This window comes from Oncorhynchus mykiss, chromosome 27 (genome assembly GCF_013265735.2).
Source record: "Oncorhynchus mykiss isolate Arlee chromosome 27, USDA_OmykA_1.1, whole genome shotgun sequence".
NCBI lineage: Eukaryota > Metazoa > Chordata > Actinopteri > Salmoniformes > Salmonidae > Oncorhynchus > Oncorhynchus mykiss.
Genome location: NC_048591.1, coordinates 47,065,240 through 47,088,436, shown reverse-complemented (window position 1 = coordinate 47,088,436; position 23,197 = coordinate 47,065,240). Strand labels below are relative to the sequence as shown.

Here is a 23,197-nt window from a genome sequence, read left to right as displayed (position 1 = left end):
AGATTGCATTGTTTTTGAAGTGAGGACCTATTGAAGAGACATCGCCCTGTAATCGTTTTGATAGATTATAAACGTTTACTAATACCTAAAGTTGGATTACAAAAGGATTTCGAAGTGTTTTGTGAAAGTTTATCGTCGACTTTTTTAATTTTAAAAAATTACGCAGCGTTTAAAAACGATGAATTTTTCTGAATGACACTACTTCAATACAAAGCTATTTTGGGTATATATGGACCGATTTAAACGAAAAAAAGACCCAATAGTGATGTTTATGGGGCATATAGGAGTGCCAAGAAAGAAGCTCGTCTAAGGTAATGAATGTTTTATATTTTATTTCTGCGTTTTGGGTAGCGCCGTCTATCGCAAAATCTGTTGTTTACGTGTCGAGCTGGCATTTTGGGGGGTGCATGCTATCAGATAATAGCTTCTGATGCTTTCGCCGAAAAGCATTTTAAAAATCTGACTTGCTGGCTAGGTTCACAACGAGTGTAGCTTTAATTTAATACCCTGCTTGTGAATTTTGATCAAGGTTTGAGTTTTAACGAGTACATTTAGCATTTAGCGTAGCGCATTTGCATTTCCAGGTGCCTACTTGGGACATGTGCGTCTCAAGTAGATTCAAGAAGATATCTGGCTTTTGGTATTCCAGTCTGTGCCAATGGAAATCTTGGTAATCTCTTTGACAAACAGTGGCACTGCGATACTCCACACATCACTGTACGATACTGTTGTGTGTCCAATAGATATCTGCCACCATCAGACTGTGTCTGCTCGGCGATAAAACAGATTACCTCTGTCTGTTTACCGTGCACGTGCCAAGATATTGTTTTGGTTTGTCTGATACACCACCATATTGGCTCGTGTTTACCACATTCTCTGTAGGCTGCACTCATCTGATCATGCACATTTGTGTGTGTGTGTGTGTGTGTACACCTGTGTGTATTAGCCCACCCTTTACACTAAATGTAGTAACCTCCCCCCATTACACTAAATGTAGTAACCTCCCCCCATTACACTAAATGTAGTAACCCCTCCCATTACACCAAATGTAGTAACCCCCACCAATTACACTAACTGTAGTACCCCCCCCCCCCCCCAATTACACTAAATGTAGTGAGGCCCCCCATTACACTAAATGTAGTAACCCCCACCAATTACACTAACTGTAGTACCCCCCCCCCCAATTACACTAAATGTAGTAACCCCTCCCCCCATTACACTAAATGTAGTAACCCCTCCCCCCATTACACTAAATGTAGTAACCCCTCCCATTACACTAAATGTAGTAACCCCTCCCATTACACTAAATGTAGTAACCCCTCCCATTACACTAAATGTAGTAACCCCTCCCATTACACTAAATGTAGTAACCCCTCCCACTACACTAACTGTAGTACCCCCCCCAATTACACTAAATGTAGTAACTCCTCCCATTACACTAAATGTAGTAACCCCTCCCATTACACCAAATGTAGTAACCCCCCATCACACTAAATGTAGTAACCCCCCCATTACACTAAATGTAGTAACTCCTCCCCCCATTACACTAAATGTAGTAACCCCTCCCCCCATTACACTAAATTTAGTAACCCCTCCCATTGCACCAAATGTAGTAACCCCTCCCATTACACTAAATGTAGTAACTCCTCCCCCCATTACACTAAATGTAGTAACCCCTCCCCCCCCATTACACTAAATGTAGTAACTCCTCCCCCCATTACACTAAATGTAGAAACCCCTCCCCCCCATTACACTAAATGTAGTAACCCCTCCCCCATTACACTAAATGTAGTAACCCCCCCATTACACTAAATGTAGTAGCCCCTCCCATCACACTAAATGTAGTAGCCCATCATAGCGAGCTTTATGTGAGTACGCATCGTAAGCTACTCAGCAGGCATCAATTTAAGAGCCCTATTCAATCTGTACCACGGAGGTTCAGTGTTAAAGCAATGCTCCCTGTTAGCGGAGACTGCACTCACGGTAAACACTGCAGATGTCAGCTCAATGGGAAATGACCATACATGTCTATCGTGCAATACAGATTGAACATCGCCCGAAATCTGGCTGAAAGACAAAAAAACACGGACAGGTTTTTATTTTATTCACATTATTTACATTTAAACCTTTTATTTAACGAGGTCAGTAAAAAAAAAAACGAATTCTTATTTACAATGACGGCCTACTCCCAGCCAAACCCGGACGCCGCTGGGCCAGTTGTGTGCCACGCTATGGGACTCCCAATCACGGCCGGATGTGATACAGCCTGGATCATCAAGCCATTTATTCACTTAATCACAATGACTCAATTGGTCACATTGTATTTTAAAAACGGGTAGACAACCTATATTTCTCTCTGATATAAGTGATGAAAATGCATCCGTTTTCCTCCATGATGTTGAAGATGATTCTACATGTGTGACTGAAACCGTCTGGTTTGGAGTGGCAACGCTGCCATCTAGTGGCAGAGTGGTGATACTAACTAGACAGATGTTGGTAGATATAACATAGCAGAGTGTTGATACTAGACAGATGTTGGTAGATATAACATAGCAGAGTGGTGATACTAACTAGACAGATGTTGGTAGATATAACATAGCAGAGTGTTGATATTAGACAGATGTTGGTAGATATAACATAGCAGAGTGTTGATACTAGACAGCTGTTGGTAGATATAACATAGCAGAGTGTTGATACTAGACATATGTTGGTAGATATAACATAGCAGAGTGTTGATACTAGACAGATGTTGGTAGATATAACATAGCAGAGTGTTGATACTAGCTAGACAGACGTTGGTAGATATAACATAGCAGAGTGTTGATACTAGACAGATGTTGGTAGATATAACATAGCAGAGTGTTGATACTAACTAGACAGGTGTTGGTAGATATAACATAGCAGAGTGTTGATACTAGACAGATGTCGGTAGATATAACATAGCAGAGTGTTGATACTAACTAGGCAGATATAACATAGCAGAGTGTTGATACTAGACAGGTGTTGGTAGATATAACAAAGCAGAGTGTTGATACTAACTAGACAGGTGTTGGTAGATATAACATAGCAGAGTGTTGATACTAACTAGACAGATGTTGGTAGATATAACATAGCAGAGTGTTGATACTAACTAGACAGATGTTGGTAGATATTTGTCCTCCTATGTTCATGTCAGTCACCGTGTCCTCCTACGGTTAGAACCGGCAGTCACCGTGTCCTCCTACATTTAGAACCGGCAGTCACCGTGTCCTCCTACGTTTAGAACCGGCAGTCACCATGACCTCCTACGTTTAGAACCGGCAGTCACCGTGTCCTCCTACGGTTAGAACCGGCAGTCACCGTGTCCTCCTACGTTCAGAACCGGCAGTCACCGTGTCCTCCTACGTTTAGAACCGGCAGTCACCGTGTCCTCCTACACTTAGAACCGGCAGTCACCGTGTCCTCCTACGCTTAGAACCGGCAGTCACCGTGTCCTCCTACGTTTGGAACCGGCAGTCACCGTGTCCTCCTACGTTTAGAACCGGCAGTCACCGTGTCCTCCTACGCTTAGAACCGGCAGTCACCGTGTCCTCCTACGCTTAGAACCGTCAGTCACCGTGTCCTCCTACGCTTAGAACCGGCAGTCACCGTGTCCTCCTACGCTTAGAACCGGCAGTCACCGTGTCCTCCTACGCTTAGAACCGGCAGTCACCGTGTCCTCCTACGCTTAGAACTGGCAGTCACCGTGTCCTCCTACGCTTAGAACCGGCAGTCACCGTGTCCTCCTACGCTTAGAACCGGCAGTCACCGTGTCCTCCTACGCTTAGAACCGGAAGTCACCGTGTCCTCCTACGCTTAGAACCGGCAGTCACCGTGTCCTCCTACGCTTAGAACCGGCAGTCACCGTGTCCTCCTACGCTTAGAACCGGCAGGCGTCCTTGTTCGTGTTGACTGGCGTCCGTGTTCGTCTTGACTGGCATCCGTGTTCGTCTTGACTGGTCTTGACTGGCATCCGTGTTCGTGTTGACTGGCATCCGTGTTCGTGTTGACTGGCGTCCCTGTTCATCTTGACTGGCATCCGTGTTCGTCTTGACTGGCATCCGTGTTCGTGTTGACTGGCATCCGTGTTCGTGTTGACTAGCATCCGTGTTTGTGTTGACTGGCGTCCGTGTTCGTCTTGACTGGCATCCGTGTTCGTCTTGACTGGCATCCGTGTTCGTCTTGACTGGCATCCGTGTTCGTGTTGACTGGCATCCGTGTTCGTCTTGACTGGCGTCCGTGTTCGTGTTGACTGGTGTCCGTGTTCGTGTTGACTGGTGTCCGTGTTCGTGTTGACTGGCATCCGTGTTCGTGTTGACTAGCATCCGTGTTCGTCTTGACTGGCGTCCGTGTTCGTGTTGACTGGCATCCGTGTTCGTGTTGACTGGCATCCGTGTTCGTCTTGACTGGCGTCCGTGTTCGTCTTGACTGGCATCCGTGTTCGTCTTGACTGGCATCCGTGTTCGTCTTGACTGGCGTCCGTGTTCGTCTTGACTGGCGTCCGTGTTCGTCTTGACTGGCGTCCGTGTTCGTCTTGACTGGCGTCCGTGTTCGTCTTGACTGGCATCCGTGTTCGTCTTGACTGGCATCCGTGTTCGTCTTGACTGGCATCCGTGTTCGTCTTGACTGGCGTCCGTGTTCGTCTTGACTGGCGTCCGTGTTCGTCTTGACTGGCGTCCGTGTTCGTCTTGACTGGCGCCCGTGTTCGTGTTGACTGGCATCCGTGTTAGAAAGTAAAATGAGTGTTAAATCCACACTAGCCTTGTGCGGCCAGTAGAGGGGGCTATTGTCGCATTCTCTATGGTTCACGGACTTTCTTGATATAGTTTCTCAGGGTAAGAGGGCTGATCTAGGATCAGGTCACCCCCCCCCCCCCCTCCCCTGTCCATTCATCATTATCTAAAAAGCAAAAACTAATCTTGATACTTTTTGTACATGTGAGTAAATGATAGGTGTACGATATTGTTTTTCAGCTATCTTAAAGAAAAGCAAGTCATCACGTCGAGTTACGGCTAGGCCCTAAATCTTTAACTTTACATGAAATTGTGTTTCAAAATCTTTCAAGTGTATTTTTTATTTTATTCACAAGATACACTGTTTTTCCAACAACTGTGATGCTCAATTAACTTCATTTGTTCTGACAGCAAATAACGTAGAAATCAATAAAAGGACGCTTCTGGCAGTGTAGTAATAAAGACCAGCTTTATTTTGTCGTTATCAGAATACGGGGCGGCAGGGTAGCCCAGTGGTTAGAGTGTAGAGGCGGCAGGGTAGCCCAGTGGTTAGAGTGTAGAGGAGGTAGGGTAGCCCAGTGGTTAGAGTGTAGAGGAGGTAGGGTAGCCCAGTGGTTAGAGTGTAGAGGAGGTAGGTAGTCTAGTGGTTAGAGTGTAGAGGAGGTAGGGTAGCAGGGTAGCCTAGTGGTTAGAGTGTAGAGGAGGTAGGGTAGCAGGGTAGCCCAGTGGTTAGAGTGTAGAGGAGGTAGGTAGTCTAGTGGTTAGAGTGTAGAGGCGGCAGGGTAGCCTAGTGGTTAGAGTGTAGAGGATGTAGGTAGCCTAGTGGTTAGAGTGTAGAGGCGGCAGGGTAGCCTAGTGGTTAGAGTGTAGAGGCGGCAGGGTAGCCTAGTGGTTAGAGTGTAGAGGAGGTAGGTAGCCCAGTGGTTAGAGTGTAGAGGAGGTAGGTAGTCTAGTGGTTAGAGTGTAGAGGAGGTAGGGTAGCAGGGTAGCCTAGTGGTTAGAGTGTAGAGGAGGTAGGGTAGCAGGGTAGCCCAGTGGTTAGAGTGTAGAGGAGGTAGGTAGTCTAGTGGTTAGAGTGTAGAGGCGGCAGGGTAGCCTAGTGGTTAGAGTGTAGAGGAGGTAGGTAGCCTAGTGGTTAGAGTGTAGAGGAGGTAGGTAGTCTAGTGGTTAGAGTGTGGAGGAGGCAGGTAGTCTAGTGGTTAGAGTGTAGAGGCGGCAGGGTAGCCCAGTGGTTAGAGTGTAGAGGCGGCAGGGTAGCCCAGTGGTTAGAGTGTAGAGGCGGCAGGGTAGCCTAGTGGTTAGAGTGTAGAGACGGCAGGGTAGCCTAGTGGTTAGAGTATAGAGGCGGCAGGGTAGCCTAGTGGTTAGAGTGTAGAGGAGGCAGGTAGTCTAGTGGTTAGAGTGTAGAGGAGGCAGGTAGTCTAGTGGTTAGAGTGTAGAGGCGGCAGGGTAGCCTAGTGGTTAGAGTGTAGAGGCGGCAGGTAGCCTAGTGGTTAGAGTGTAGAGGTGGAAGGGTAGCCCAGTGGTTAGAGTGTAGAGACGGCAGCGTAGCCTAGTGGTTAGAGTGTAGAGGCGGCAGGGTAGCCCAGTGGTTAGAGTGTAGAGGCGGCAGGGTAGCCTAGTGGTTAGAGTGTAGAGACGGCAGGGTAGCCTAGTGGTTAGAGTGTAGACGCGGCAGGGTAGCCTAGTGGTTAGAGTGTAGAGGTGGAAGGGTAGCCTAGTGGTTAGAGTGTATAGGAGGCAGGGTAGCCTAGTGGTTAGAGTGTAGGGGTGGCAGGGTAGCCCAGTGGTTAGAGTGTAGAGGAGGTAGGTAGCCCAGTGGTTAGAGTGTAGAGGAGGTAGGTAGTCTAGTGGTTAGAGTGTAGAGGAGGTAGGGTAGCAGGGTAGCCTAGTGGTTAGAGTGTAGAGGAGGTAGGGTAGCAGGGTAGCCCAGTGGTTAGAGTGTAGAGGAGGTAGGTAGTCTAGTGGTTAGAGTGTAGAGGCGGCAGGGTAGCCTAGTGGTTAGAGTGTAGAGGATGTAGGTAGCCTAGTGGTTAGAGTGTAGAGGCGGCAGGGTAGCCTAGTGGTTAGAGTGTAGAGGCGGCAGGGTAGCCTAGTGGTTAGAGTGTAGAGGAGGTAGGTAGCCCAGTGGTTAGAGTGTAGAGGAGGTAGGTAGTCTAGTGGTTAGAGTGTAGAGGAGGTAGGGTAGCAGGGTAGCCTAGTGGTTAGAGTGTAGAGGAGGTAGGGTAGCAGGGTAGCCCAGTGGTTAGAGTGTAGAGGAGGTAGGTAGTCTAGTGGTTAGAGTGTAGAGGCGGCAGGGTAGCCTAGTGGTTAGAGTGTAGAGGAGGTAGGTAGCCTAGTGGTTAGAGTGTAGAGGAGGTAGGTAGTCTAGTGGTTAGAGTGTGGAGGAGGCAGGTAGTCTAGTGGTTAGAGTGTAGAGGCGGCAGGGTAGCCCAGTGGTTAGAGTGTAGAGGCGGCAGGGTAGCCCAGTGGTTAGAGTGTAGAGGCGGCAGGGTAGCCTAGTGGTTAGAGTGTAGAGACGGCAGGGTAGCCTAGTGGTTAGAGTATAGAGGCGGCAGGGTAGCCTAGTGGTTAGAGTGTAGAGGAGGCAGGTAGTCTAGTGGTTAGAGTGTAGAGGAGGCAGGTAGTCTAGTGGTTAGAGTGTAGAGGCGGCAGGGTAGCCTAGTGGTTAGAGTGTAGAGGCGGCAGGTAGCCTAGTGGTTAGAGTGTAGAGGTGGAAGGGTAGCCCAGTGGTTAGAGTGTAGAGACGGCAGCGTAGCCTAGTGGTTAGAGTGTAGAGGCGGCAGGGTAGCCCAGTGGTTAGAGTGTAGAGGCGGCAGGGTAGCCTAGTGGTTAGAGTGTAGAGACGGCAGGGTAGCCTAGTGGTTAGAGTGTAGACGCGGCAGGGTAGCCTAGTGGTTAGAGTGTAGAGGTGGAAGGGTAGCCTAGTGGTTAGAGTGTAGAGGCGGCAGGGTAGCCTAGTGGTTAGAGTGTAGAGGTGGCAGGGTAGCCTAGTGGTTAGAGTGTAGAGGCGGCAGGGTAGCCCAGTGGTTAGAGTGTAGAGGCGGCAGGGTAGCCCAGTGGTTAGAGTGTAGAGGCGGCAGGGTAGCCCAGTGGTTAGAGTGTAGAGGCGGCAGGGTAGCCTAGTGGTTAGAGTGTAGAGACGGCAGGGTAGCCTAGTGGTTAGAGTATAGAGGCGGCAGGGTAGCCTAGTGGTTAGAGTGTAGAGGAGGCAGGTAGTCTAGTGGTTAGAGTGTAGAGGAGGCAGGTAGTCTAGTGGTTAGAGTGTAGAGGCGGCAGGGTAGCCTAGTGGTTAGAGTGTAGAGGCGGCAGGTAGCCTAGTGGTTAGAGTGTAGAGGTGGAAGGGTAGCCCAGTGGTTAGAGTGTAGAGACGGCAGCGTAGCCTAGTGGTTAGAGTGTAGAGGCGGCAGGGTAGCCCAGTGGTTAGAGTGTAGAGGCGGCAGGGTAGCCTAGTGGTTAGAGTGTAGAGACGGCAGGGTAGCCTAGTGGTTAGAGTGTAGACGCGGCAGGGTAGCCTAGTGGTTAGAGTGTAGAGGTGGAAGGGTAGCCTAGTGGTTAGAGTGTAGAGGCGGCAGGGTAGCCTAGTGGTTAGAGTGTAGAGGTGGCAGGGTAGCCTAGTGGTTAGAGTGTAGAGGCGGCAGGGTAGCCCAGTGGTTAGAGTGTAGAGGCGGCAGGGTAGCCTAGTGGTTAGAGTGTAGAGGCGGCAGGGTAGCCTAGTGGTTAGAGTGTAGAGGTGGCAGGGTAGTCTAGTGGTTAGAGTGTAGACGCGGCAGGGTAGCCTAGTGGTTAGAGTGTAGAGGTGGCAGGGTAGTCTAGTGGTTAGAGTGTAGAGGCGGCAGGGTAGCCCAGTGGTTAGAGTGTAGAGGCGGCAGGGTAGCCCAGTGGTTAGAGTGTAGAGGCGGCAGGGTAGCCCAGTGGGTAAAGTGTAGAGGCGGCAGGGTAGCCCAGTGGTTAGAGTGTAGAGGCGGCAGGGTAGCCCAGTGGTTAGAGTGTAGAGGCGGCAGGGTAGCCCAGTGGTTAGAGTGTAGAGGCGGCAGGGTAGCCTAGTGGTTAGAGTGTAGAGACGGCAGGGTAGCCTAGTGGTTAGAGCGTTGGACTAGTAACCGGAAGGTTGCAAGTTCAAACCCCCAGAGCTGATAAGGTACAAATCTGTCGTTCTGCCCCCGAACAGGCAGTTAACCCATTGTTCTGTTCCTAGGCCGTCATTGAAAATAAGAATTTGTTCTTAACTGACCAGCCTAGTTAAATAAAGGTTAAATTTTTAAAAAAAATGACATCTTGTAAAATATATTCTGTTTTCATTAAGAAGTGTGGTGATTCTAGTATTTCAACACTTCACGGTATATTCACAGTGTTGACTAATTTAACCTATTTGCCAATCACTCAACTCTCACACTAACTAGTCTGGCTGCACACAGAAAACAACTAGCCAGAGTTACTGTACCAACGAAGGACAACCATAGAGGGATCTAGCAGAATCGGGAATGCCAAATAGCTACCATTCTTTTCTCTCACTTAAACCAACGATAGTTTGAAACAATGTTTTATCATTTGTTATGGGTGTTTGAAGGGCATTTGAAAATGTTGCCATGGTTTTTGTCCTAAACACAGTCCTGGTTTGATCCATGCATGACTGAGAAATCACAGTATATGGTTTGAATACTGTAGACTACCTGGTGATGGTCATCAACCAGAGGTTTGAATACTGTAGACTACCTGGTGATGGTCATCAACCAGAGGTTTGAATACTGTAGACTACCTAGTGATGGTCATCAACCAGAGGTTTGAATACTGTAGACTACCTGGTGATGGTCATCAACCGGAGATTTGAATACTGTAGACTACCTGGCGATGGTCATCAATCGGAGGTTTGAATACTGTAGACAACCTGGCGATGGTCATCAATCGGAGGTTTGAATACTGTAGACAACCTGGTGATGGTCATCAATCGGAGGTTTGAATACTGTAGACTACCTGGCGATGGTCATCAACCAGAGGTTTGAATACTGTAGACTACCTGGCGATGGTCATCAACCAGAGGTTTGAATACTGTAGACTACCTGGCGATGGTCATCAACCAGAGGTTTGAATACTGTAGACTACCTGGCGATGGTCATCAACCAGAGGTTTGAATACTGTAGACTACCTGGTGATGGTCATCAACCGGAGATTTGAATACTGTAGACTACCTGGTGATGGTCATCTTGAACCTCAAAAGGAAATGAATTGGCTTTGAACAAAATGTCAGAACACTTATCAACCACTTTTCAGAGTGTTCTGATTCAAGTTAAGATCCAGGAGACTTTTGTAATAATTACAAAAATGTATAACATGTCCAAGGGCTTTGTGACACTGTTTAATAATCAGATGTGACTTTAAAACTGGATTCTTATAATCTTGGACTCTTTTAATTGAACGTAATATCTGGTGTTTTTAAAGTAGCGTCTTGTCGTCAGTCTTGTCCGCTGTGAGCATGAATTAAATGAATTAAATCAAATCAAAACACATATTGAAATTGACTGGCATGGGTAACACAACGTTTTTTTTCATTAGGGGTGAATTAACTTTCACTTACACGAGCATTAGAGTACATGAGAAAACCAAATCTATACATTTGTTTTTATTCACCACACTGAAAGATCGCCAAGGACTGTTTACCATCTGGCAAGCGGTGTCAGAGTGTCATGTCTCGGACCAACAGGCTCAGAGACAGCTTCTACCACCAGGCCACCAGACTGCTGAAAAGTTCAACCTAGCCGTCTCCCTGCACAGATCTGCACCTAAGAGACCATATGCACCATAGATATAATTTGCACCGACTACCAACACAATCAACCCTTACACACAAACAAACAGACACACCAGCAGACAGTCTTGTTTTACTAACCTTGTGGAGAGACACAATTGATTCCCATTCAAAATCATATTTTCCCTAACCCCTAACCTTACCCCTAACGTTAACCCCTAACCCCTACCCTAACCCTAACCCCTAACCTAACCCCTAACCCTTACCCTAACCCCTAACCCCTAACCTAACCCTAACCTAACCCTAAACCTTACCCTAACTCCTAACCCTTACCCCTAACCCCAAACTATAACCCCTAACACTAAACCTTACCCTAACCCCTAACCCCAAAACATAACAACCCTAAACCTTACCCTAACCCCAAAACATAACCCACCCCTAACACTAAACCTTACCCTAACCCCTTAACCCTAAACCTAACTCCTTAACCCTAACCCCTAAACCTAACCCTAAACCTAACCCCTTAACCCTAAACCTAACCCCTTAACCCTAAACCTAAAACATTAACCCTAAACCTAACCCCTTAACCCTAAACCTAACCCCTTAACCCTAAACCTAACCCCTAACCCCTAAACCTAATCCCTTAACCCTAACCCTAACCCCTTAACCCTAAACCTAACCCCTTAACCCTAAACCTAACCCCTTAACCCTAAACCTAACCCCTTAACCCTAACCCCTTAACCCTAACCCCTTAACCCTAAACCTAACCCCTAAACCTAATCCCTTAACCCTAACCCTAACCCCTTAACCCTAAACCTAACCCCTTAACCCTAAACCTAACCCCTTAACCCTAAACCTAACCCTAACCCCTTAACCCTAACCCCTTAACCCTAACCCCTTAACCCTAAACCTAACTCCTTAACCCTAACCCCTTAACCCTAACCCTAACCCTAACCCCTTAACCCTAACCCCTTAACCCTAACCCCTTAACCCTAACCCCTAAACCTAATCCCTTAACCCTAACCCCTTAACCCTAAACCTAACCCCTTAACCCTAAACCTAACCCCTTAACCCTAAACCTAATTCCATCCCTAATAATATCATTTTTCCTTGTGGGGACCAGCTAAATGTCCCGAGTTGGTCAACTTTTTGTTTGTTTACTATTCTTGTGGGGACTTATTGTGGCTCCATGTCTCCATGTCTCCATGTCTCCATGTCCACACACACACACACACACACACACACACACACACACACACACACACACACACACACACACACACACACACACACACACACACACACACACACACACACACAGTCAATGTTACTGTTTTATTATATACTATTAATTCCACTACCCACTTAATATTTGTAAATACCTACATGATCAATAGGCATACTACCTGGTCTATTACTTCTACTACTTGTTATTACATGATTATTGATGTAATGTTCTGCGTTGTCGAGGGAGCTCTAACACACAAGTATTTCACTGCACTTTTTATACCTGCTGGAAAAGGTGTACGTTACAAATACGATTAGATTAGACAGTATCTCAATCTGTAGCTCTGGTCAATAGCAAGTCACACTAACATGTTGGACCAGAACTACTCCACTTGTAGTCTCCGACAGGGATGCGATAGCGATGTCTTATCAGAGAGAAGAAAAATCCTTTGTGTTGTAACCACCACTACTCAGACCATATGAGACCTGAGACACAGAGCAGTCTGGGAAGAAGTTGGGAAAGGCCAGAGTGCACAGTGAGTTACTATCCTCTGTAGACCCTGTCGCAGAGGAGTCGGACACAGAGTGACAGTACAGGGGTGTCTGTGTTCCTGGGCCCGTCCGTACGCTCTCTCCTGATTGGCAGTACAGGGGTGTCTGTGTTCCTGGGCCCGTCCGTACGCCCTCTCCTGATTGGCAGTACAGGGGTGTCTGTGTTCCTGGGCCCGTCCGTACGCCCTCCCCTGCCTTCTTAGAAGGAGAAGAGGTCCAAGGCTCTGTATACAAGAATCCTCCCACTAGATGGTGAGGGTCGTAGGGCGATACCTGGTCTGTTATGTCCTGAGTCTGCTGGTGCTGGAGGATCCTACTGGGCAGGCCCCGAGTCTGAAACATGTCCTGGTCGATGATCCTACTGGGCAGGCCCCGAGTCTGAAACACGTCCTGGTCGATGACCCTACTGGGCAGGCCGCGAGTCTGAAACACGTCCTGATCACTGAGCATGTTACTGTAGTCCGGCCCCAGCAGGTCAAAGAAGTCTGGGTTCCCCGCTCCCCGTTCCAGATCACCCAGGAACATGCCCGAGGTGGACGTGACTCGAGAGGTGGTGGTAGTGTTGGCCGGCTCAGTGAAAAAGGATGGGGGAAGGTTACGGTGCCTCAGGGGAGGCTTCTTGGCTCTCTCCCCCTTGACAGGCTCCTTGACAGAGTTAAAGAGGGCAGCCAGGCTCTTGGTCTGGAGGTTGGCCTGTAGCCCGTCCCGCTTGTGGACGGGTTTGCCTTGCTGGAATGGGCTGGGCTGGGTCTGAAGCTGGATCTGAGGCTGGGTCTGGGTCTGGGTGGGAAAGCCAGAGATTTTTCTCTTGTTGGCCCCTGGAGCTGCTGCTGGGTTCCCTGTTGGACTGATGAAGCCTGTACATCTCTTGATCTGCTTCTGCAGGTACTTGCGGTGGTTGACTTTCCTTTTGGACTTGACTGGCTTGTCCAAAGCCAGTTTGATGTTGCTGGAGGCCGAGTCTATGAAGCTGAGCAGATTCCTGGTAGTTTCCCTGTATTCACCTCTCTCCTCACTCTCCTCCAGCGGACTCCCGTCCAGACTTCTGGTGGTTTCCCTGTATTCTCCTCTCTCCTCACTCTCCTCCAGCGGACTCCCGTCCAGGCTCTGACTCATGTCATACTCCATCATGACCGACCCAGGGAAACAGAAGTTTACGAACGGAGAGTTCATGATTGCAGTTTGAACAGCCATTACAATTCTGATTCTAAACACTGGGGCCTCAGTGGCCTCGCCCTCAGCATCCGCTGCTGCTGCTAATCCAAAATATAAAGAGCCTCTTCCTCGTCACAGCATGTCTTCTTGTCCTGTAGGTCTGGGTAATGTTGGCACCTACAAGAAGCAAATCAGATATTCGATTTCAGACTGTCACAAGAGACTAGTCCCAGGGTAGCTTCCCAGTGTGCAAAAAATGGTTGAGAATATGTATTCTCAACGTCTTTTCAACCAACGAGATGTATTTTCAGCGTCTTTTTTGCTCGTAGGGTTGGTCCAAACCCCTTGGTCCTTGAGCTAGTTGTGAGCCTTGGACATGCAGCTCCTGTGAATTCCACTCCTCTCCTCTCCACTTTTCCACTCCACAGTAGAACAGAACAGAGACTGAACTGAGGGAACAGACACTTGTTGTTTGTGGAAAGCAAATCTGACGGAGAGAGAGAGAGATCTTTCAGGGGGCGGGGCTAGATGATGTCAGAACATCAAAGGGGAGGGGCAGAGAGACCCCGGGACTTAACTCTTTGCTTACGCCTGACCACCTGCAACTAAGAGAGATTTGTCTGAGCTTCCCCGCTGTGTCTCAAGACAATAGCCAGTGGTAGGGTTGGTTGGATCCCTCTTCCTCCTCCTTTCACTGTTTATGTGTGCTGTGAACCTAAACCGGTCTTATGAAACTTGAATATGTTGGGCTACTATGGAGGTGAAACTAGAATATCACTTTCAGAGCAATGCAATTCTTTGGAAATTAGTTCTTATGTTGTTTTATAATAGTTAGTTCAAATTTAAAAGATTTCATTTCTAAAAAACATTGTCCCTGTACTATGTATACATTATTTATCTTGTGCTCTTAAAAAAAAATATATATATATATATATATATATATATATATATATATATATATATATATATATATATATATTATTTCCATGTCTTTATTCATACCAGCTTGATTGTTGGGTTTACAGGCAGGACTTGCTACTTCTACCATCTCATCACACACCGAAAACACACCAAACTATGTCATCAAGACCCTACCGTTTACTATTATCTTTTCAGAAAGGCTTTTTCTTTATGGGGAAATCCTGGTTCCCAAACAGGTATCTTTATAGTATCTGGGATCAATTATAACTAATCCTGGTGCCCAAACAGGTATCTTTATAGTATCTGGGATCAATTATAACTAATCCTGGTGCCAAAACAGGTATCTTTATAGTATCTGGGATCAATTATAACTAATCCTGGTGCCCAAACAGGTATCTTTATAGTATCTGGGATCAATTGTATCAGTATAGTATCTGGGATCAATTGTATCAGTATAGTATCTGGGATCAATTGTATCTCTATAGTATCTGGGATCAATTGTATCAGTATAGTATCTGGGATCAATTGTATCAGTATAGTATCTGGGATCAATTATAACTAATCCTGGTGCCCAAACATGTATCTCTATAGGATCTGGGATCAATTGTATCTCTATAGTATCTGGGATCAATTGTATCTCTATAGTATCTGTGATCAATTGTATCAGTATAGTATATGGGATCAATTATAACTAATCCTGGTGCCCAAACATGTATCTCTATAGTATCTGGGATCAATTGTATCAGTATAGTATCTGGGATCAATTATAACTAATCCTGGTTCCCAAACAGGTATCTTTATAGTATCTGGGATCAATTATAACTAATCCTGGTGCCCAAACATGTATCTCTATAGTATCTGGGATCAATTATAACTAATCCTGGTGCCCAAACAGGTATCTTTATAGTATCTGGGATCAATTATAACTAATCCTGGTGCCCAAACAGGTATCTTTATAGTATCTGGGATCAATTGTATCTTTATAGTATCTGGGATCAATTCCCAAATATAACTCTACTACTTAAGATAACCTTCCTGCTTGTTCTGTGTCTTAATCTGCTCGTGGAACTAAAGTTGGAAGTTGATTTCTTGTTGGTGCATGGTCATGTTGGTGAATTCCCAGAGCAGTGGGAATTTTTGCTCGGTCCTGACAACTATTATAGCCGGGTCTTTGACATACAGCCCTACAGAGTCTAAAGAGCCTCTATTCTCCCCCCGCCTCTCAAAGGGAGCTTTGTGCCAGGGATTCATTAAAGTGCACCTCACAGCCCCACAGTAAAATAGCCCCCCCCCCCTCCCTCCCTCCCTCCCTCTCAATAATGAACAGTCGATTTAACTGGAAAAGCTGGCGGGGTTGTTAAATTAAAAGGGGAAAATAAAGTGTTGGTTCAAGCTCGGTGAAGAAGAAGAAATGTTGACCTTAAGAAATACAGCCCTGGTATGAAACTGCTTGCTGTACCCTGCTTACTGCGTCTGCTTTTACCGCTGCAGACAATCATACTTTTACGGGAAGTCTCTTGGCTAACGGTGAATAGTGAATACCCAGAACACACTGAGAGGTGCAGTATGGGTTCTAGGTCTGCCTGAGAGTTTCACTGTGCCAAAGCTTGATCCTGATTTAAGTGGGGGGGTGGGGGGGGGGGGGGGGGGCTGAAAGGAGGAAATAGTATCAGGGCTGGTGAGAGACGGATGAAGGAAATAGTATCAGGGCTGGTGAGAGAGGGAAGATGGAGGAAATAGTATCAGGACTGGTGAGAGAGGGAAGATGGAGGAAATAGTATCAGGGCTGGTGAGAGATGGAAGATGGAGGAAATAGTATCAGGGCTGGTGAGAGAGGGAAGATGGAGGAAATAGTATCAGGGCTGGTGAGAGAGGGAAGATGGAGGAAATAGTATCAGGACTGGTGAGAGAGGGAAGATGGAGGAAATAGTATCAGGGCTGGTGAGAGAGGGAAGATGGAGTAAATAGTATCAGGACTGGTGAGAGAGGGAAGATGGAGGAAATAGTATCAGGACTGGTGAGAGAGGGAAGATGGAGGAAATAGTATCAGGACTGGTGAGAGAGGGAAGATGGAGGAAATAGTATCAGGACTGGTGAGAGAGGGAAGAATACATAGGACTGGATGGAGGAAATAGTATCAGGGCTGGTGAGAGAGGGAAGATGGATGGAGGATAGATTATTCACACAGTAAAAAAAAAGGGATGTACCTATTTTGAAGATATTTCCATACACTGCCTTGATTGGCTGATAGGATGGTCTAGAGCCCACCCACTTACCCAGAAGAATAGTCATTGGTCTATTATAAACAGATCACAGAGACGTCATGATGTGGTCCAAACCTTCCACTTGAACAGGCTGAAATTCCAGGCATATTTTATTTTTAACAACCCTTACAACAAAACGGCCACTATTATCACTTTCACAATTTCAGAGTGTTATTTCACCTCGTAGTGTGGAAATATAATTCTAACATTTAATTTTTTAACTGCACTGCCCCTTTAAATCATTTGGGCTTTTATGAAATAATGTTGGAAATCTGGCTTATGTTATTGCCTACACTCTCGGAGCTCTCTCCTCTCAGCTCTCTCCTCTCTCCTCTCAGCTCTCTCCTCTCAGCTCTCTACTCTCAGCTCTCTACTCTCAGCTCTCTCCTCTCAACTCTCTCCTCTCAGCCTGGTCTGAGGCTCAGTTGGTATAGCTGTTTTTGGTCCTTGCAACAGAATTCCCAAGAATGGATTCTTTCTTTTTCCCTTTTCTTGAAAGTGCATTTTAAGGCAGTGAATCATTTAGAGCTGGGAGACGGAGAGGAGGGAGAGAGAGAGAGGTTCTGAGCTCTTTGAAAGAAGAAGGGTCCATCGAGAAACTGTTATTCTCATGTAAATTGGTGCGGACAGGGAAAAGGGGGGACAGTGAAAGTGATAGTACTGATCTAATTATCTGTGGCCCCAACACCCGGTCTGAATGAGACGCTCAGAATAACTGCTGACATGGAAGCACAATAAACAGGACAACGTAGAGCTTCTGTAAAAAAAAAACAAGCTTTTCTCTTCAGGCCTTTATGGGGGTGTTCTCTCTCCCTCTTCTCTCTCTCCCACTATCCACTCTCTCGCTCTCCCGCTTCTCTCTCTCTCCCTCTATCCACTCTCTCGCTCTCCCTCTTCTCTCTCTCTCTCTATCCACTCTCTCGCTCTCCCTCTTCTCTCTCTCTCTGTCTCTCTCCCTCTCTCCACTCTCTCTCTCTAACTCCACTCTCTCCCTCTATCCACTCTCTCGCTCTCCCTCTTCTCTCTCTCTCCCTCTATCCACTCTCTCGCTCTTCCTCTTCTCTCTCTCTCTATCCACTCTCTCGCTCTCCCTCTTCTCTCTCTCTCTGTCTCTCTCCCTCTTCTCTCTCTCCCTCTCTCCACTCTCTCTCTAACTCCACTCTCTCCCTCTATCCACTCTCTCGCTCTCCCTCTTCTCTCTCTCTCTATCCACTCTCTCGCTCTCCCTCTTCTCTCTCTGTCTCTCTCCCTCTTCTCTCTCCCTCTCTCCACTCTCTCTCTCTAACTCCACTCTCTCCCTCTCTCCACTTGGTCTCTCCCTCTTCTCTCCCTCTTCTCTCCACTCCATCTCTTCCTCCTCTCCCTCTCCCCTTCCTCCTCCCATCTCTCTTTTCCTTCTCTCCCCCTCCTCCTCCCCTCTCTCTCTTTCTTTTCTCTCTCTCTTTACAAAAAAAGCAGGGTATTTAAAAGAGATATTCATAGCATCTCGCACCTCTATTCTTAAATGTCGACAGCAGCAGGCGAGAAAAAGAGGCAACAGAAATAAGTGAATATGACATGATAATTAGGTCAAATACAGTATCCGCATTCATGGAGCCACTCTCTGGTTCTTTTTTCTAGCACTTCTATCAAACATCAGACAACAATGCCAACAACTTTGTAGTGCACTATCTAGGGTGTCATTTGGGACAACCGTTGCGGAGGGAGGATATACCACAGAAACAGAAACAGTCTGTTATTACATAGAAACAGTCTGTTATTACAGAAACAGTCTGTTATTACATAGAAACAGTCTGTTATTACATAAACAGTCTGTTAGTGTTATTACACAGAAACAGTCTGTTATTACACAGAAACAGTCTGTTATTACACAGAAACAGTCTGTTATTACATAAACAGTCTGTTAGTGTTATTACACAGAAACAGTCTGTTATTACACAGAAACAGTCTGTTATTACACAGAAACAGTCTGTTATTACATAGAAACAGTCTGTTATTACATAGAAACAGTCTGTTATTACATAAACAGTCTGTTAGTGTTATTACACAGAAACAGTCTGTTATTACACAGAAACAGTCTGTTATTACACAGAAACAGTCTGTTAGTGTTATTACATAGAAACAGTCTGTTAGTGTTATTACATAGAAACAGTCTGTTATTACACAGAAACAGTCTGTTATTACATAGAAACAGTCTGTTAGTGTTATTACACAGAAACAGTCTGTTATTACACAGAAACAGTCTGTTATTACATAGAAACAGTCTGTTATTACATAAACAGTCTGTTAGTGTTATTACACAGAAACAGTCTGTTATTACACAGAAACAGTCTGTTATTACAGAAACAGTCTGTTATTACACAGAAACAGTCTGTTATTACACAGAAACAGTCTGTTAGTGTTATTACATAGAAACAGTCTGTTAGTGTTATTACATAGAAACAGTCTGTTATTACATAGAAACAGTCTGTTATTACACAGAAACAGTCTGTTATTACATAGAAACAGTCTGTCATTACATATAAACAGTCTGTTAGTGTTATTACATAGAAACAGTCTGTTATTACATAGAAACAGTCTGTTATTACACAGAAACAGTCTGTTATTACATAGAAACAGTCTGTTATTACACAGAAACAGTCTGTTATTACACAGAAACAGTCTGTTATTACATAGAAACAGTCTGTTAGTGTTATTACATAGAAACAGTCTGTTATTACACAGAAACAGTCTGTTATTACACAGAAACAGTCTGTTATTACATAGAAACAGTCTGTTATTACATATAAACAGTCTGTTAGTGTTATTACATAGAAACAGTCTGTTATTACATAGAAACAGTCTGTTATTACACAGAAACAGTCTGTTATTACATAGAAACAGTCTGTTAGTGTTATTACATAGAAACAGTCTGTTATTACACAGAAACAGTCTGTTATTACATAGAAACAGTCTGTTATTACACAGAAACAGTCTGTTATTACACAGAAACCGTCTGTTATTACATAGAAACAGTCTGTTATTACACAGAAACAGTCTGTTAGTGTTATTACATAGAAACAGTCTGTTAGTGTTATTACATAGAAACAGTCTGTTATTACACAGAAACAGTCTGTTATTACATAGAAACAGTCTGTTATTACACAGAAACAGTCTGTTATTACACAGAAACAGTCTGTTAGTGTTATTACATAGAAACAGTCTGTTAGTGTTATTACATAGAAACAGTCTGTTATTACACAGAAACAGTCTGTTATTACAGAAACAGTCTGTTATTACATAGAAACAGTCTGTTATTACATAGAAACAGTCTGTTATTACATATAAACAGTCTGTTAGTGTTATTACATAGAAACAGTCTGTTATTACACATAAACAGTCTGTTATTACATAGAAACAGTCTGTTATTACATAGAAACAGTCTGTTATTACATAGAAACAGTCTGTTAATGTTATTACATAGAAACAGTCTGTTATTACAGAAACAGTCTTATTACAGAAACAGTCTGTTATTACACAGAAACAGTCTGTTATTACATATAAACAGTCTGTTAGTGTTATTACATAGAAACAGTCTGTTATTACAGAAACAGTCTGTTAGTGTTATTACATAGAAACAGTCTGTTAGTGTTATTACACAGAAACAGTCTGTTATTACATAGAAACAGTCTGTTAGTGTTATTACATAGAAACAGTCTGTTATTACATAGAAACAGTCTGTTAATGTTATTACATAGAAACAGTCTGTTATTACATAGAAACAGTCTGTTAATGTTATTACATAGAAACAGTCTGTTATTACATAGAAACAGTCTGTTAATGTTATTACACAGAAACAGTCTGTTATTACACAGAAACAGTCTGTTATTACATAGAAACAGTCTGTTATTACACAGAAACAGTCTGTTATTACAGAAAGAGTCTGTTATTACACAGAAACAGCCCGTTATTACAGAAACAGTCTGTTATTACACAGAAACAGTCTGTTATTACATAAACAGTCTGTTAGTGTTATTACATAGAAACAGTCTGTTATTACATAGAAACAGTCTGTTATTACATAGAAACAGTCTGTTATTACATAGAAACAGTATGTTATTACATAGAAACAGTCTGTTATTACAGAAACAGTCTGTTATTAAATTGAAACAGTCTGTTATTACATAGAAACAGTCTGTTATTACATAGAAACAGTCTGTTATTACAGAAACAGTCTGTTATTACACAGAAACAGTCTGTTATTACATAAACAGTCTGTTAGTGTTATTACATAGAAACAGTCTGTTATTACATAAACAGTCTGTTATTACATAGAAACAGTCTGTTATTACATAGAAACAGTCTGTTATTACATAGAAACAGTCTGTTATTACATAGAAACAGTCTGTTATTACAGAAACAGTCTGTTATTACATAGAAACAGTCTGTTATTACATAGAAACAGTCTGTTATTACATAGAAACAGTCTGTTATTACAGAAACAGTATGTTATTACATAGAAACAGTCTGTTATTACATAGAAACAGTCTGTTATTACACAGAAACAGTCTGTTATTACACAGAAACAGTCTGTTATTACATAGAAACAGTCTGTTAGTGTTATTACATAGAAACAGTCTGTTATTACATAGAAACAGTCTGTTATTACATAGAAACAGTCTGTTATTACAGAAACAGTCTGTTATTACATAGAAACAGTCTGTTATTACATAGAAACAGTCTGTTATTACATAGAAACAGTCTGTTATTACATAGAAACAGTCTGTTAATGTTATTACAAAGAAACAGTCTGTTAGTGTTATTACATAGAAACAGTCTGTTATTACATAGAAACAGTCTGTTAGTGTTATTACATAGAAACAGTCTGTTAGTGTTATTACATAGAAACAGTCTGTTAGTGTCATTACATAGAAACAGTCTGTTAGTGTTATTACTTAGAAACAATCTGTTATTACATAGAAACAGTCTGTTAGTGTTATTACATAGAAACAGTCTGTTAGTGTCATTACATAGAAACAGTCTGTTAGTGTTATTACTTAGAAACAATCTGTTATTACATAGAAACAGTCTGTTAGTGTTATTACATATAAACAGTCTGTTATTACATAGAAACAGTCTGTTATTACATAGAAACAGTCTGTTATTACATAGAAACAGTCTGTTAATCTTATTACATAGAAACAGTCTGTCATTACATAGAAACAGTCTGTTATTACATAGAAACAGTCTGTTATTACATAGAAACAGTCTGTTATTACATAGAAACAGTCTGTTATTACATAGAAACAGTATGTTATTACATAGAAACAGTCTGTTAATGTTATTACATAGAAACAGTCTGTTAGTGTTATTACATAGAAACAGTCTGTTATTACATAGAAACAGTATGTTAGTGTTATTACATAGACACAGTCTGTTAGTGTTATTACATAGAAACAGTCTGTTATTACATAGAAACAGTCTGTTATTACATAAACAGTCTGTTATTACATAAACAGTCTGTTATTACATAGAAACAGTCTGTTAGTGTTATTACATAGAAACAATCTGTTAGTGTTATTACATAGACACAGTCTGTTATTACATAGAAACAGTCTTAGTGTTATTACATAGAAACAGTCTGTTAGTGTTATTACATAGAAACAGTCTGTTAGTGTTATTACATAGACACAGTCTGTTATTACATAGAAACAGTCTGTTAGTGTTATTACATAGAAACAGTCTGTCATTACATATAAACAGTCTGTTAGTGTTATCTCTTATTCAAGATTGCTTCGATCACGTGGACTGGCATATGTTTTGGATAGCCTCAGACAACAACATTGATGTATACGCTGATTCGGTGAGCGAGTTTGTTAGCAAGTGCATCGGTGATGTTTTATCCACTGTGATGATTCAAACCTTCCCTAATCAGAAACTGTGGATTGATGGCAGCATTCGCGCAAAACTGAAAGTGCGAACCACTGCTTTTAATCATGGCAAGGCGACCGGAAACATGACCGAATACAAACAGTGTAGCTATTCCCTCAGCAAGGCAATCAAACAAGCTAAGCGTCAGTATAGAGACAAAGTAGAGTCGCAATTCAACGGCTCAGACACGAGAGGTATGTGGCAGGGTCTACAGTCAATCACGGACTACAAAAAGAAAACCAGCCCTGTCGCGGACCAGGATGTCTTGCTCCCAGACAAGCTAAACAATTTCTTTGCTCACTTTGAGGACAATACAGTTCCACCGACACGGCCCGCTACCAAAACCTGTGGACTCTCCTTCACCGCAGCCAACGTGAGTAAAACATTTAAACGTGTTAACCCTCGCAAGGCTGCCGGCCCAGACGGCATCCCTAGCCACGTCCTCAGAGCATGCGATGACAAGCTGGCTGGTGTGTTTACGAACATATTCAATGAATCCCTATCCCAGTCTGCTATGCCCACATGCTTCAAGAGGGCCATCATTGTTCCTGTTCCCAAGAAAGCTAAGTTAACTGAGCTAAACGACTACCACCCCGTAGCACTCACTTCCGTCATCATGAAGTACTTTGCGAGACTAGTCAAGGATCAAATCACCTCCACCCTACCTGACA

At 43.9% G+C, this 23,197-nt stretch overlaps 1 protein-coding gene across 1 annotated transcript; it reads right to left on the bottom strand.

The window, feature by feature from the left end:
* Positions 1-11,715: 11,715 nt before the first annotated feature.
* On the bottom strand, positions 11,716-13,907 carry LOC110513068 (protein FAM181B). Its single transcript, XM_021593118.2, has one exon. It carries the CDS (start codon positions 13,468-13,470, stop codon positions 12,154-12,156), a length of 1,317 nt encoding a protein of 438 aa, XP_021448793.2. The 5' UTR covers positions 13,471-13,907; the 3' UTR covers positions 11,716-12,153.
* Between the last annotated feature and the right edge of the window lie 9,290 nt (positions 13,908-23,197).

Excerpts from the sequence above, each read along its gene's own strand:
- LOC110513068 (XM_021593118.2), bottom strand. The coding sequence starts at position 13,470 with ATGGCTGTTCAAACTGCAATCATGAACTCTCCGTTCGTAAACTTCTGT.